The sequence below is a fragment of the Nicotiana tabacum genome, chromosome 3 (assembly GCF_000715075.1).
Source record: "Nicotiana tabacum cultivar K326 chromosome 3, ASM71507v2, whole genome shotgun sequence".
Taxonomy (NCBI): Eukaryota; Viridiplantae; Streptophyta; class Magnoliopsida; order Solanales; family Solanaceae; genus Nicotiana; species Nicotiana tabacum.
Genome location: NC_134082.1, coordinates 65,177,068 through 65,194,651, shown reverse-complemented (window position 1 = coordinate 65,194,651; position 17,584 = coordinate 65,177,068). Strand labels below are relative to the sequence as shown.

Below are 17,584 nucleotides of genomic sequence, written 5' to 3'. Positions count from 1 at the left end.
GAGATCAATTATTTTGAACAGAAATAAGAGAGCGACAAGCTCTCATATATAAGTTGGTAGAGTACCTACTTAGTAAACAGGAGTCTTGAGTTCGACTCTCAAGAGCATTCTATTTTTCTGTATTTTTGTATTTTACCTTAGTTGTAACGGGTTATAATTGAACAATAGTTATGAATGATAATTAAATAAATTATAGGTACGTATGATAATTAGGCTTTAAGCTATTTGTGAAATTTTCCCAAAAATGGATCTCGGAAGGCCCAATGACTGAAAGCCCATCCACTACTTACAGTCGGATGTCTTGCTGAAGACGAATCAATCACACTTCTTCTCTTTCTTCTCTCTCTCTCTCACACACACGGAGCGAATCAACATGACGAAGCAGCAAGCTAACTGGTCTCCTTATGACAACAATGGAGGGTAATGTATAATGGAATTATCAGCGTCAATTGCTTCTTCCTCTTTTTTATTTTTTTTTATTAAATTTTAAAAATTCATCTTTGCAATGTTGCAGAACATGTGTTGCGGTAGCAGGTGCAGATTATTGTGTAATAGCCGCAGATACTAGGATGTCTACTGGCTACAACATTCTAACTCGCGATTACTCCAAGATCATTAAACTGTATGTTCCTCATCTTGTCTCCTTTAATGTGCATTCATTTTCTGTACTTGTGCTGTTTTATTGCCTTGTCGTCAAGTCTCATTACATTCTTTATCTCCTTGAAATTGTAATATTCTGGATTATCCTTATTAATAGATTAACTCCATCTCGATTCCAAACTAGTTAGGATCAGTTATGTGAATCCTCGTCTGTTCTGCTTTACCTTGGTAACCTCCGTAATATCTCCGGCAAGATCAGATTTACTGTACATGTTATGGGTTCATCCATTAGCTTGGCTCAGATCCTGTATATGTGTAAAAAAGCTTAATAAATAAAGAAAAAAATAGATTTTCAATCCCGTAAATCACATGGACTGTGGTAGAATCCTGAACTCAAACCTTTAAATTCAAATCCTGAATTCGCCTATGATCTCAAACATATCTGTATAGGACATACAAGTTTCAAACACCAGATTTAGCGTAACTGTAACAACAATAACTAAGTCTTAAGAAAAGTTTGATGGAGGGTGTGGTCAAGGCTGATGAAGCTGGAATGAAGACCATGAGAGGCGTTGTTCAAAGCATTGAAGAGGGGAAAAAGAGTTAGGTGATTTCTTCACATCTACGTAAGCATAACTAGATAGAGTTACACCCTACCTGCACCGGTGAGAGGATGCAAGTCTATGAAATGATTGAGATGCTCCTTGGCCGGATGCAACTTTTATAAAGAAAAGTCCTATGAAAAGGAATGAAACTACTGTCATGGGCAGCAAAGGGGTTCATCTAATGGATGTGTGTGAAGTATGCCATCCTTTATTTTATGGAATTCCACTAGAAAACAAGAAAGAGTGCTACTAACAAAGTTGAGAATTTGTCTGTTCCTCCTGCTATGCTGGAATGCTTGTAATCATACCTAAATGAAGAAGATTTTTTTTTTTTTTGATGAAGTAAGCAGGATATCATTAAAGGCATCGAGAAGATGCAAATAGATTACAAAGCAAAGTTTATCGGCTCATTTACATTGAAGTGCTACAAAACTAGAGAGCTGACAAAGTCCAAAAATACGTCAGAGTTATTGAGTTATTTACAGGAGAGAGGTTAGCCCAACTAAAAAGGTTAACCAAACATCTAGCCTTCAGGTAGCCAATTGTAGTTGATACACCATCAAAGCATCTACGATTCCTCTCGGTCCAGATACACCAAAAAATGCTAGCAGGAACCATAATCCATATTCTTCAGATGGTCTTGTCAACTTTTCTTAAGCTCCAACTTGCACATGCATCTCTGACAGATGATGTCATAGTCCATTTCAATCCAAAAATATTCAGAAACAAAATTTCAGATGTCCGTGGCCACTGGACAGTGCATGAGAAGGTGGTTAATGGATTCTGAATTTGACAGACACATGAAACATCTTTTGCTACTTGGAAATTTCTTCTAATTAGGTTGTCTTGGGTGAGGCAGGCACCCTTTAGAGCCAACCAGCTGAAGCAGCTCACTTTAGGTGGAAGTTTTGTTTCCAAATTAGCTTCCAGGGCCAAAGATCAATCATCAAATTATTAGAGCAAAGATTAGCACACCCTGCCTTAACAGTGTAAAGGCCATCCTTAGAGTTGCCCCATTTCAGTTTGTCCCTTAGCTGAGAGTTGATTGAACATTTCTCCAGTGTTTTCATCATGTCAATGAACTCATCTACCTCCCAGTCATGCAAATTCCTTCTAAAAATGGGATTCCATGTGTTGACCTCTCTATTGTGAGCAACGAGAGAGTCTGGGTTATCTGCAATAAGGAACAGATCTGGGAATGCTTCCTTTAGTGTAGTATCCTCTAGCCATTTGTCTGTCCAAAACTTTAAGCTGGTCCCATCTCCAACCTGGAAGTATGTGCTGCCGAAGAAATCTTCCCGTAAGCTGTTCATGTGTTTTCATAGCCTTGTGCCATGGGGTGATCTCACATGTTTGGTGCACCAGTGGTTAAGTCTCCCATACTTGGCCGTGATAACCTCTTTCCAGAGACCAACATCATCTTGATTGAATCTCCAGTGCCATTTCATCAACATGGCCTTGCTATGCAAGGCTAGATCTTTTACACCAAGTCCACCAAGTGATTTAGGAAGTGTGACCTTGGACCATTTCACCAAGTGGATATTTTAATTGATGCTGTTGCCATCCCATAGAAAGTTCCTTCTTAATCTGTCAAGTTGCAACTGGACTTTTGCTGGGATGGGAAAGAGTGACATGAAGTAGGTAGGGATACTATTCAGTACACTATTGATAAGAGTTAGTCTGTTCCCTGCTTCTTCCATGTTGCCAACTTTCCCTCAAACTTCTCAATTACTGCATTCCAAATCGCAGTAGATTTGTGTTTGGCATCTAAGGGCAGGCCCAAGTAAGTGGCTGGAAAGGTGCCAGTACTACAACACATAATGCCAGCTAGTTCCATCAGATTCGGAACTATATTCACCGGTTATATAACACTTTTGATCATATTTATATGTAGGCCAGACGTTGCCTCAAAAAACATAAGAGTGAGATTCAGGTAGAGGACTTGCGACCTCTCAGCTCCACAGAAGATAAGTGTATCATCAGCAAACAAAAGGTGAGAAACAGAGATGGGAATACCCCTGTTGTTGCGAACAGTAAACCCTTCAAACCTTAGTAGTTGCTTAGCTTTGTCAACCATTTTACTGAGACCTTCCATAGCCAAAATGAAGAGGAAGGGGGAGAGAGGGTCACCCTTCCTGATTCCTCTATTTGGAGAGAAAAAACCCACTAGCCTCTATTAACAAGGACAGAGTACTTGACTGTGGTGATGCAGTATCTGATCCATCTAATCCATTTATCAAAGCCCATCTGCTTGAGAATTGAAATGAGATAGGGCCAGCTTAATTTATCGAAGGCTTTCTCAACATTAAGCTTGAGCTAGAGCCCAGCTTCACCAGATTTTATCTTCCAATCAAGAATTTCATTTGCTATGAGTGCAGAAGAGGAATTTGGAACATCATTACATGTGTGTGCCATGGATACTGGACAGAGAGACTACAGATGATTCGAAGGAAGGCTGAAAGAACTGCATATAAATTGAAGTACGGATGTTTCTAACAGTTCGCTATCTGGTGTTAGTTCACTGATGTATATGAAGTAGATGTTTCACACTTTCACTATACCTTTTAGCAAGTTTTCATGAACAGACAGGACAGATCTGCAAATCTTTTGCGCCCCTCCCTACAATTTTTCGTTGAGTAATGAAATTTTTGCTTACTTATCACCCAAAAATAAAGTAAAAAAGAAAACAACAAAAAAGTATCCCAACTAATAGGATTGTCTATATGGATCATTTGCTTCCATTATATTTTTTTCTTATCTAAGTCCGGATTGATGCCAAAAGTTTATAGTTCTTTTGAGATAACTTGTCTGGAGGTTTAGTGGTGAGGAAGAGATAATATGGAAGAAAGTATTATGGCAAAAGACCGGTTGGCCTAACCTCTGAAGCACATGAATCTGCAGATCGACTTATGGTGTTACTGTTTGGAGGAACATTTACAATTTATGGCAAGAATTTCAGAATTTAATTAAATTTGGAAGTAGTCAATGGAGAGAAAATAACGATGTGGAAGGATGTACGGTTGGAATATTCACTTTTAATGGTGACCTTCCCAGATTGATATGCTTTGCATTGAACAAAGAAGGAACTGTAGCTGATTGTAGAGTAGGGAACAGATGGAACCTCCATTTTTTAGTAATTCTTTGATTGTGGCCCGGCCCTTCCCCGGATCCCGCGCATAGCGGGAGCTTAGTGCGCCGGGCTGCCCTTTATCTTTGATTGGGAGATTAAGATAGTGGCACAACTCATTGGAAATATGGAAGCTTCGATGATAGATATCTGGAAGGCAAAAGAGAATGGGCTTTATACAGTGAAATCATGCTATAAAATATTAAACAGAATCGGGCATTTTTTTTTACACTGAAGTCACTGGTAAACTTTTTCAATTTGTTTGGGGTCAAATGGGTCATCGCAGCAACCGTTAAGAAGTTTCTTATTTGCTAGTTATTCTGCAGGGACAGCAAGGAGCTGAAAAAGATCTGGAGTTTATTCCAGGTTGTGTTTTTTGGACTACTTGGCAGAAAGAAACAGGAGATGTTCTGAAACAAAGCTGTATCTATTCATATGTTGAAGTTTAGATCTTTGTGTAATTTTGCTTCTTGGTGTAATCTAGCTTATATAAATATAATAATGAGGGTAAGTTGATTGAATTTATTAGATCCCTGCAGGAATGACAATGTTGTAATCTCTGGAAGTTGTACTGCCCAGCACTATTTTAGTGCTTGTGGCTTTTAGATTCAAGAAAATTTAACTTATAAAAAAGATATTAAACAGCACTGTAAGAGATAATCAATGGCCATGAAAAACCTTGTGTATTAAACGACACTGTAAGAGACAATCAATGGCCATGAGAAACCTTGTGGAAAAGTAAAGAATCTCCAAAAGTTGCATGTTTCACTTGGATTGAACTACATAAAACTTGTTTTAACTCAAGAAACCTGTAGAGGAGAGGGATAAGAATGTGTAGCAGATGTTTTCTGTGTGAAGATGCTGCGGAAGACTCAGAGCATTTATTTCTGCATTGCTGGTACGCTCGCAAACATGGGGCTTGTTTACCCATGCTTTGGCACAAAGCGGGTGATTGTAAGCAATATGGAGAACAATTTTACCGCTTGGAGGAATTAGAAGATAAAGAAGCACATTGAGGCAACATGGAGCACTACATCTGTGCATAATGGACAATATGGAGGGAAAGGATTCCAAATGTTTTGAAGGCAAAACATGCATTTCATTGTATAAAATATAAATATTAACAGCTTTTAGCGTTTTGGTGTAAGATGTGAAATTTAAAGCATTTTGACACCTTGCTGAGCTATATTGACTCCTTGTAGGAAGTAGGAAGTAAATCCTGCTTTTGTACTGATCCCCATCCCCCTCTTACTACTGTTCATATCAGTAAAATTTACTTATATAAACCAACACACCCCCTTCCTTGTTCTTAGATAGTATGTTGACAATATTTATGGGAAAGTCTATCCATTTAAAGCCTTGAGAGATTTGATTCTTTGTTTGTTAATTCTATTTGATGATATATAAAGTTTATAGGAGCCTACTTTGTAATACTATATGTAGAAAGTATTAGTTGTGGTGTGCAGCTGGTCTTATTTCTTCGCTTCTATGCTAAAAGTCATGCTAGGCATCCGTACCTATCTTTGGAAAAGGGGCTAGGCATGCTATTTTATTGCAACTGATTGATGGTCAGATATATCACCTCCTTCTATGGATTCTTGTGATAGGATAGAAAGAAATGATATTACCCATTTTGCAAGCAGAAATTTTTCTTACACCTTATATCACAAGTAGTTAGAGGTTTCCTCTTTACTATCTTTATGCACCTACTATTTTGACTGTAGCAGCCTTTTATATTAATTATTACTTTGTTGGTATGCAGCGCGGATAGATGTGTGATGGCCTCCTCTGGATTTCAGGCTGATGTGAGAGCTTTGCAAAAGGTTTTGGCATCCCGGAATCTGGTAATATGCTGACTATATTAAATAATCCTCTACTATGTGGATACTTCAATATGGAAAAATCTACTTATCAACAAAAACCGAAAAAAAAAAAATCAATAGTGCAGTTCTACTGATTTTCATTTTTTTTATTGTTGAGTTCTACTGATTTTCTGGGGTTAGGGTCTTATTCATTATGGGTTTTTATGTGGGAGTACTTAAGCCTGTGGAGAGTCAAAGCCTTGAGCTTTTATTCTCCTGACTTATTCCTTTGTGTCAGAAACACAAACTGTTTATAACCTGAGAAGTCTTAGAACTCTTCAATTTATGCTTATGATTGAGAAGTTACTCGAGTGTCTTAGACTGGCGATGAACTTGTGTATACTAGACAGGACACAGAGAGGAAAACCAAAACTGCTTGTACAAAACAATTGGGGGAGGGAAAGGGACAGGGGGCAAGAGAAGGGCAAGCTGAAGGTGCAGGACCTGGAGTGGCAGCAAAGTAGAAAAGAAAAGAGGAAAGAAGTAAAAGAATAGGAAAGGAGGGAAAGAAGGATAGCTTAAAGCCAGTTCCCCTCATTTTCAAGTCAAATCACCCATCTTCTTTGTCCCATGTTACGTATATTAAGGGATCAAAATATTATTGGAAGCCAAAGTTGATGGATGAGCCAACTTGACTATTTAGAGCAGCATACTTTGTGGGGTATAATATCTAAACGAGTCCGCTTTATTTGAAAAAGAAGGAAACAAAAGACTAATAGTGATGCCCTAGAGCTTATGTGTCTATCTTCCTCGTATCCTGTCTTGCAATTTAACAATGAAAAGATTCTAAATGAAGTCATATCCTCTCATACATTTATATGAAGATAAAACATGTCATTATGTCAATTGTGAAAAACAACAACCCTAAAATCGCTTGTTTATTAAAAATATTTTCAATGATAAATTGATACTTTTGTTTGACATTTAACATTTCATTATATGATTACTAAATCTTTAGTTATCCAGAAGAAAAACTTACCTTTCATTCTGCTGGAACACCCAATACATTGTTTGCTAATTACTCCTTTCCTGTAAAACATGTAATCACGAACAGCTAATTTGGAAGACTTATCTGTTGCAACTTATTGCTCTGTTTCTAAATTGAATATCTTCCTTTCGTTTATCTTTTATTAGCAACTTCCCTTGAAAGAAAAAACTTAAAATACATTGCACAATAGATGAAGTTGTGGAGCACCCATTTTCACTCCACTCATAGAGTTCCTTCCCTAAAATTAAACTGTAACCTGACATGTAGGGTAGAGAATGATGTTGGGTAAAAGTTGAAAATGCTCTCAGGCACAGTTTCCAAAGCCTTTCTCTTTCCTACTTCCTAGGATTGCAGAGTCCCCTTCCGGCGTCCTCCATGGCCAGATTTCTTCCATTCTCCCTTAATCCTTAAATGTCAGTGATCACCTTACGTGTTCATTGAGCAATTTATGTTAATTTTCCTTTAAGCTTAGTCTAGTCCTTTGAGTTTTTTACCAACAATGAAGGAGAATATCATTTACTTTACAATGGGATTCAAATCCTACGAAATAGAGAGACGTTCAACCAATGCTGAAGACTAGTTTGAATGGACTGAAAGAGGAAGAAAGTTCATAAGAAGGACTACATTTAGCAAAAAGATGATGGTGTGGTTATGCGAGAATTTGAAGGAAGCTTCAAGGGAGAAAGGAAACTATGTTAAAATATATCCATTATCAGGGTCCACATCAGGGGGAGATCGGTCATTATCATACCAGAGGTGACCTTTAACTCAGGTTGGTTAGAAATAGAGACAAAGATTGAAAGGTTCATTAATAGTGGGACAAGAAGGAATGCCTTTAATGCGCATAGGGTGGTTGAAGAAGGATTAATGTACTCAAACACTGTCAGAAACCATAAATGGGCCAATAGAGAAATGAATGAATTTGAAAATTGAAATACAACAAGATGGAGGCATAATTCACATAACAGGAGACCAAAGCCACAATGAGGTTCTAGGCAGATGTCTGGTGGGTCTTATTTTAGAAGGAGAATCAGAAAAGGTAACCTTATCGGAGGTGTGTAAATGGACATCAAAGCTCTGGATACAAGCTAATCAAATCAACATCTAAGAAATGGACCAGAATAGTTTTGTTCAAATTCCCGTCGAAAAGGGCTGCTGAAAATGTGGTTAAGAATGACTGGTACTGGAAGAAAGATAAAGCTAAGCTCCAATGGTGGAATCCAATGGTAGGAACGATTCCAAGATACAAAAGGATAAATCAGATGTGGATTAGGTTATTAGGGCTTCCACTCCATCTATGGTCGCCAAAAGTCTTTAAAGAAGTGGGTGAAGTCTGTGGAGGATGGCTCGAGACGGAGGAGGAAACAGAACTCAAGAATCATCTGAAATGGGCGAGAATAAAAGTGAGAGGAGATGGAACTTCGATCCCTAAAATAGTGAAAATAGAGATCGAAGGTGTTTTGTTCGAGATTCAGGTATGGTGTGAGGAGCCGGTGAGGTCCAGTGATGGGGAGAACGAAGAAGAAGAGAGCTGCAACCAGTGGGTAAAAGAGAAGGTCTCATACCAGAGGGTAAATGAAAATAACCTAAGTACAGGGGGCGGGGCACATGGGCAGCTCCAACCTGTACAACTTTAAAACAACATGTGACCAGTCACGTGAGGGGCCAAAAACAAGTAAAAAGGCTGAGCTGAAAAGGAGTTTGGGCCGAGACTCTTTGGTCGTAGTAATATCTGAAGAGAAGAATTATTACAAGGCTAGCCCAACCCATAGACCTAATCCTTTTAATGAAGAAATAAAATCCTTACAGTATAGCCCAGTCAAGGAAAAACAGAATCTGACTCTGACGGAAGCAACCAGAGAAAACAATAGCAGTTACGAAGAAAAATCAGAAGATGAAGAGAAAGAAGAGACGGAAGAAGGCAGTGAAGAAGGAAATCAACAAAGAATCCAACTCGAGGTGAATGCCATAACAGTCGTTACAGAGAGAGACAAGGAAGAAGAGAACTCAGAGAACTTTAACAACCTGCAATTGCATGCAACAGAAAACGATAGGTCTATGGACTGGCAATTGAAGAAGTCGAACCTCTCGACCAACAGGTCTTAGAGGAAGAGGAAGATTTGGAGTTCGAGGTATCCATCTGGGTACACCAGAATATTTTGAGCAAGGAATTTGGGGTGGACTTTAGTGGGTGTGAGCGAGAAGCAATGTAGCTGTTTATGAAAATAGACAGCACAAGACCAACAAAGGGAAATGAGTGACACAATCTATCCAGACACCAAAGAAAAAGGGAGCCAAGGAGTTAAAAGCCTTGGAACTCGGGAGCAACTTCAAAAGCAATGGAACTAGGAGTAAGGGGGGGAGGGGGGTCTATATTGATTCATAATTAATGATTGTTAAAATCTTATCATAGAATGTGAGGGGGTTGAATAGAGTTAGGAAAAGGAGAGTGATTAAAAGTATGTTACTCAGTTGGAAAGCAGGGATAGTGTGTCTTCAAGAATCAAAACTAGAGGGGATATCAGGGACTTAGTAAGGGAGTTATGGGGCAATAGATGGGTAAAACTTACTCAATTAGAAGCTAGTGGGACAAGAGGGGTAATCATAGTAATGTGGGATGGTGGAGTATGGGAGGGGGAGGTGGTTGGTATTGGAGCCCATACTCTCACTTGCAAATTCTCAGGAAAGACTCAGGAGTATACATGGCACATCTCAGTGGTGTATGCTCCAAATGACAGGAAAAAGAGGGAGGAAGTTTGGTGGAAGTTGGCAGGGGTAAGAGGTCTCTTTGAGGGGCCTTGGGTTGTCTGCAGTGACTTCAATACTCTGAGGTACCCATCAGAGAAGAGAAATTGTTCCCGAATATCAAGAGCAATGATGGACTTTTCAAGCTTTATTGAAGATATGGAGTTGGTAGACATACAACTAGCAGGTGGAGAATACACATGAAGGAAAGGAGATAGACATATAGCAACTGCCAGATTGGATAGATTTCTGTTTTCAGCTAATTGGAATGAAAACTTCAGCAATATAAAGGAACAATTGATGCTAAGAGTGAAGTCAGATCACTCCCCCATAATGCTTCAATCAGGTTCCTGGGAACCAGTTAAGGTATACTTCAAGTTCGAGAATTGGTGGCTACAAACTGAAGGGTTCTTAGGCAGAATAGAAGAATGGTGGAAGTCTTTCACCTATCTAGAAAAACCAGACTTCATTTTAGCCTATAAACTCAAAGCTTTAAAGGCAAACCTTAAGGAGTGGAGTAACACAATTGAAGGCAACCTAGCGAGGCAGAAATCAAACATCCTTAGTCAACTTGCAGAATTGGAGAAAGTACATGAACAAAGAGGTTTTAATGAGGTGGAAATTCTTTCAAAAACATCACTGTCCATGGAACTTGAGGAGATTGCAAACCGAGAGGGAAATAGCTTGGAGGCAGAGATCCATGGCCCTATGGTTAAAGGAGGGAGGTAGGAACACAAAGTTTTTTCATAGAACAACAAATGCCCACAGGAGGTACAACTATATTGACTAGTTGATTGTAGAAGGGGAGACTTTCCAAAGCCCAGAAAACATTAATAGGGAGATCACCGGATTCTATAAAAACTTATACACCAAAGAAGAGGAGTGGAGACCAACAGGCTTAAGCAGGAACCATCCAATGATTACAACAGAGGACAATTCAGTGCTGCAAAGTCCATTTGAAGAACAGGAAATCTGGGATAGTGTCAAGGCATGTGCAGGTGACAAAGCACCTGGACCTGATGGGTTCTCAGTGGTTTTTTTGAACAAGTGTTGGGAAGTGATCAAGGAAGATGTGGTAGCAGCTGTCCAGAACTTCCATAGCCAAGATGTATTTGAAAAAAAGCATGAATGCCACCTTTGTGACTTTGATTCCTAAGAAGGTGGGAGCCAAAGAATTAAGAGACTTTAGGCCTATTAGTCTGATAGGTAGTATATACAAGATCATTTCAAAGTTACTAACTGAGAGACTCAAAAAGGTGATCAACAAATTGGAGGCAGACAGATCATGGATGCAGTTCTAATAGCTAATGAATGCATTGACACAAGGAAAACAACCAAAGAGCCTGGTATACTTTGCAAGTTGGACATTGAGAAAGCATATGACCATTTGAACTGGAAATACCTTCTTAATACACTAGGAAGGATGGGCTTTGGAGGAAGGTGGATTGGTTGGATATGATACTGCGTCTCTACAGTAAGCTTCTCAATTATGATCAATGGTGCACCAACTGGTTTTTTCCCTCTCAGAGGGGGTTGAGACAAGGGGATCCCCTTTCTCCTTTTCTGTTTATTATTGCCATGGAAGGTTTGAATGACTTGTTAAAGGTAGCCCAAACAATTGAATGGATTAGAGGATTTAAAGTGAGTATTAAAGCTGGTAGCAACATCCGGATATCACACTTGCAATATGCTGATGACACTTTAGTGTTTTGTGAAGCTGAGAAAGAACAAGTAAAGATATTGAGGGTGATTTTCATTTTATTTGAAGCAATATCTGGGCTACACATTAACTGGCAGAAAAGTTTCATCTACCCAGTTAATGAGGTACTATAAATCCAAAGATTGGCTAATATCCTGGGTGGGAAAGTAGAGGAACTACCAACTAGAGGAACTACCAACTAGAGGAACTACCAACTGTATACTTGGGGATGCCTTTGGGTGCAAAAAGCAAGGCAAGCGGTATATGAAATAATATGCTGGAGAAATGTGAGAAGAAACTAGCAAACTGGAAAAATCAATACCTATCCATGGAGCGTAGATTGATTCTGATCAACTCAGTACTTGATGCCATGCCTACATACATGATGTTCTTACCCAGTTCCAGTTCTCCTTCACAATTTCAGTGAAGTCTTTTTATTAATATACAAAATTATTACCTTCTCAAAAAAAAAAAAATTAAACTGTAACCTACACCTGACGTATTCCCTAAATGTACACAAAATGTTACACATTTTGTGCTTTTCTCTTAATGTTTGTGCTACTAGGGGCAGGTCATCTAACTTGTGCAGAAGAGAAGTATTATGTACTTCAATTTTATGGGGCTTAAATTTGAAATGGATATGCAATATTAATTATTGAAATCATCTGTATTTAGACTTCAGGATTTTAGATATTTATGGAATTGAGAATAATATTCAGCTGTTTGTTCTTGGAAATAGATCTATCAGCATCAGCACAACAAACAGATGAGCTGCCCAGCAATGGGTCAGCTACTATCGAACACGCTATACTACAAACGCTTCTTTCCCTACTACTCCTTCAATGTTTTAGGTGGCCTTGACAGTGAAGGTAACTTTTTACGAGGTGGAAATGATGTCTTAAGGTTCTTATTTTGATTCTTGGCTGATAAAGAAGCTTATTTGCATTTCATCCTGAAAACCTTGTAGGGAAGGGGTGTGTTTTCACATATGATGCTGTTGGATCCTACGAGAGGGTAGGGTACAGTTCTCAAGGTTCAGGTTCAACTCTTATCATGCCTTTCCTGGACAACCAGCTAAAATCTCCCAGCCCTCTCTTGCTGCCTGCCAAGGTCTGTTCATTACTGAACTTGTCAGATTTTTGTTACATAGACAAATACTTTCGTGGCTTTTGATTAAAGAATTTATTTCTTGGTTTAATTTTAGTGACCAACATTTGTTTTGTTTCTGGAAAACAATTGTGTGTTTGAATTTTGATATGGAGTTGGTTTTTGGTTAGGTTGGGGGGCAAAGTGGTGTTGGGTTGGGGAAAATATTACTGAAGCCCTAAAGAGTCTGCTGAGATATTGGCATGGGTGAAATTAATAACCTGCTTTAGATACTGCTACACTGAAGATACTACTTCATGTATATTAGGATAAAAAGTTATCAGGTCGAAGGATAAAAAGATTCAACTTGGCCAAAAAAAATTTTAGTTAGAAAATGATGAAAATGCGCATTCTCCAAGGAAAAAAAATGATCAGGTTGAAATAAAAAATAAAAAAAAAGGTTACAACTTGGCCAAAAAATTGGAACAAATTTGTATTTGGAAAATGATGCCCTCTCCTTGAAAAAAGAAACTAGAAATAAATAAAAGGGTAGGCGAGCGGTGGGTCCCACACACGTCTCACATGTTCTGAGAGGAAAAACAAGTCAAGTTTTATTCACTTGTTTTCAGAAATCAAACCAAGTTGATAACTAAAATGTTTATTTTAAAAGCAAACATGACCTTGTTAAGTTGGGTAGAAATTAGAGAAGGGAAAGAACAAAGAGGGAAAATTAGAAGTAAATGATTTTCTTCTCTCTTGTTTAGAATCAAGAAAATGGGATAATTGCTTATAGTTTTAAATTCTAAGTCTCCCTTCCTGTGAGGGAGAGAACTACAATTTTTTCTCTGTTCTAGGAATTGGAAATGTTTCTCACTTTCTACTCTTTACATCTGGGTATTTCATCCAAAGAATGAGGAGAAATGAAAAACATGCTCTCTGTCTAATAAAAGCTTCCATGGTCTGCACAGGATGCTGTTACTCCGCTTTCTGAATCAGAAGCCATTGATTTAGTGAAAACATGTTTTGCTTCAGCAACTGAAAGGGATATATACACCGTAAGTCAATAATGTATTCTGCTTTTATGTAGTGGTTTGGTGGTTTCCGTGAGGTCTTGTTCAAGATGATTACGTAGGAGTTGATTTATCATCCATTTTTTCAGAACGCGTGCTTCTGTTTTGCAGGGTGACAGGCTGGAGATAGTCATATTAAACGCGAATGGTATTCGTAGGGAAGAAATGGAGCTCAGAAAAGACTGATTTCTCACGCCTTGTTTTGGCGGTTCACGTCTGAACTGATTTGAAAGACCAGAAAGCATAGCTCGTGAATTCCTGGAGGATTCATTGTATGGCTATTGACATCAGTTTATAATTCAATTATGAATCAATGTGGTATAAATCTTAGTTTCTTATTAAGTGCAAGTGTTTGCTGAATGATGAAATTTAGCAGTTTAAACTTATTTGGTTTGAAAAACAAGGTAAGAAGCTCAGAGGGGTAGGTGGGATTCATCGTTAGTTCTGAGTGAAGATGAGTCCTGTTTCAGTGATCTATGATCAGAAAAGGAACTTTGCAGCTCTAATTGGCTTGCTTTATAACAGCGGGGGTTTATGCCAAACTATATTAACTCACTATGGTTAATTAATTTAATTAGATGAGAATGCATATAATTTACAATGATTAAATGATTGAAGTCCATATGCAAGATACATGTCATGTATCTGTTGGTTTGGTTTAAACACCCGGCGCGGGTAAGTTTTTACCCTTTCTCTTCTAATTATTATCGTGCTAAATCGATAGTTTCTAAGGTTGATTAATCTCTTTTCAGAAGTGATAAGCCATCCTGAAAATTTAGGAGTTTAGTGATGGTTTCCCTGGCAATTTTTGTTGGTTGATTTGGTTGAGCGCATGCATGCTTGTATGTAATGTACGAGTTTCAAAGGGTGATTGGTCGGGGAACTCTCCTAATTTGTTCACTAATTTGAGTGGGGAAGAGATAAATGCTTATTCTTCACATTTGATGAGCTTTCTTCTAAAGTTACTAACTCAAGAAATGATTTTTCTTTTAAATTGATGAGCTTTCTTTTTAGGTCACCTACTCAATCGGCCTTGAACGAAATCCAAGCGGCCAAATTGTTTTCAAAAGTGAGTTAGATATCGACATTGTAAAGAAATTTTACATTATCCGTGTAGCTTAATCGGTTATATCAACTCACTCCTGCCATTTCACTTGGTTTGTAATATTTTGAATTAGCACAAACTTAATAAAGAAATGATAACTTTTGAAATTTGTGATCTTAAATATTCACAGCATTTATGTGGTTATAAAAAATTTGAAATTAGGGTGGACTTAGTAAGAATCAATTCTCACTTAATACTTTTTTTTTTTCCTTTTTTTAGTGGTGCACCCATCTTAGAAAAATTCTAGATCTGCCTTTGTTTGAAACTTGTGATCTTAAACATGGAGAGGCAGATGAAGGACCTATTACGAAAAAATGGATCTAAGATACATATTCGGATCAAATCTTTAGGTTCTTACTATAAACATGTTGCACTTTTGAAATTGTAGTTCTAATTAATTTTTCTTTTTTACAATTTTAGTATCATATCTATATCCATATCATTGTGATATTCAGGGGCGGAGCCAGGATTTTTACTAAGAGGAGTCAAAATACAAAGAAGTAAACCCATGAACAAAGTTCATGGGGTGTCAACACGTAGTATATATACATAAAAAAAATTCCTAGCTAGATAGTATAATTTACCGATAAAGGGGTGTCGGTCCTTCATTACATGTGGCTCCGCCACTAGTGATAGTTAAACATGTTAACTATATACTATATCCTCCTTTTTTTTTTTAATATAGATATTTGATTTGACTATGCAAAGTTTATGGTGACAAAAGTAGAAAAGACTTTTTAATGTGTCAAATGTGAAAATTTTGAAAGAATAAACTATACAAGAAAAAAAAAAGTACTTAATTAAAATTAGGGGTGGCAATTTGAGCCCAAATTCGCCTAATCCGTCTAACCAGCCCAGAGATTAATGGGTTGAGCTACAAATATTTTAGTTCAGGCGTCTATTTGAGCTGAGTCCAAGTTAACCCATTATTTCTTATAGCTCATTCTGACCTATGAAGTAGCCCAAATACAACTCATGAAACTCACCCTAAACAAAGAGATTTCAACCCAACTGAAGGTTTGTCTGAAAATTTACTTAGTTGCTTCATCATTAGTTTATATATCTAAGTTTCAAAATAAGAATCAAGGTATTTAAGTTTTAATGTAATGATGAATAATTTTGTAATTCAGTTGTGCTGAAATTTACTTATTTAGAAATAAAATAAAAGATATTTTTCAATTTACAAATTTTAAATACTAATTTGTTATTTAAGAAAATATTTTTTTAATTCTCAAAACAGTAATAGTATTTTTTTTGGGAAAGGAGGGAGTACTTCTTAAGTGGGGAGTAGGACTTCTTGTGTTACATTGTAAAGAACAAATAATAACTACATAAATAGATATAAATTAATGTTCGTACAGAAAATTATCTGAATTATTTTTCTCTAAAATATTTAATCAACAAAGTTTTCTGAAAATTTTGTGTGGCCGGAAGGCTCTTTTCTAAATGAATTGTTTATGGGAACAAAAAAAAATCAACTAACCAAACATTTATCTTGAATAAAAAATTTCTTCAAGAGATTTTCTAAAACATTGCCTTTCTTTTCAACTGCTTTTTTCTTTACTTTTTTCTTCTTCTTTCTTATACACTTTTAATATTTATTTAGTTTTAGAAAGTTATAAAAGCTCATGAATATAAGATTAATCCATATGTATTTCTTAGCTAAAAATTTAAAATTAAATATATAGCAATTTATTATCGGTCCATAGAATGAATAAATTATGAAGAAGCTAAGAAAGCAAGGAACATACATAGGTGTATAAGAAGTAAGAGGCTTTGTTTATGCAAAATGAACATGGTTCTAGAACATGAGCCAAGTTGGGCGGGTTGAGCTATGACCCATTATTAGCACATCTTGACCCAACCCACCTTAGCCCAAGTACACTTTGGCATGGGTTGGGCAATGACCCATTTATTGATTCAGCCTATCTTGACCCGCCCAAATTCAGTCCAACCCGCCTATTTGCCACCCCTTTAAAATGCAAGCAGGCCAGACATGGTCATGATTCTCATTAGGGGTGTACATAGGTAAGGTTGGTTCGGATTTTTTAATTACCAAATCAAACCAATTGTCTCGAATTTTTAAATTTACAAACCAAACTAAACCAACAAAAGTCGGATTTTTCAGTCACGATTTTTCGAATTTTTCAGAATTTTTTCGACAAAATCTTCATAGCATAAAATTTATAATTTGTGCTCTAATATTTCTTAGGTCCTAGTAGGATAAAACTATATAAGATGTTATCCAATAAAATAATACAAAATAATGTGAGATGGGTCATAATTATACTAAAATACTCAATAAATCGCATAAGATAGATTACTAATTAATTAGCCATAATAAAAATAAACACAATCTAAAAGTACAAAGTCATGTTAAAATAAATGCGACTAATAAGTACTAAGTATTAATTACATTACTAAATAATATTAAAAGTGAGTTATGCATTTTCACTATCTAAATCAATGTGAACTAAAAAAATAAATATCCAATACCATTGTCATTTCTCGTATTGAATTAATTTTTTTTTTGTTGTTAACATTAGTATTGATTTGATTCTTTGGGCTTTATTTGAGTTACTAACTTTTATGGGCTATAAAACATATTTGATCATTCAAAAGTTCTAAGTCCAAGCTTGAAATCTATATTATATTAAAAGGAGAGTAGTATGCATTGTGGTTAAGCCAAGTGACAAG

At 36.9% G+C, this 17,584-nt stretch overlaps 1 protein-coding gene across 1 annotated transcript; it reads left to right on the top strand.

Moving 5' to 3' along the window:
* The first annotated feature begins 267 nt into the window (after positions 1-267).
* LOC107774109 (proteasome subunit beta type-1) lies at positions 268-14,182 on the top strand. Its single transcript, XM_016593576.2, has 7 exons — positions 268-420; positions 515-622; positions 6,095-6,176; positions 12,366-12,495; positions 12,594-12,736; positions 13,681-13,767; positions 13,894-14,182. The coding sequence occupies exons 1-7, from the start codon at positions 374-376 to the stop codon at positions 13,966-13,968; spliced, it is 672 nt and encodes a 223-aa protein (XP_016449062.1). The 5' UTR covers positions 268-373; the 3' UTR covers positions 13,969-14,182.
* The last annotated feature ends 3,402 nt before the right edge of the window (positions 14,183-17,584 follow it).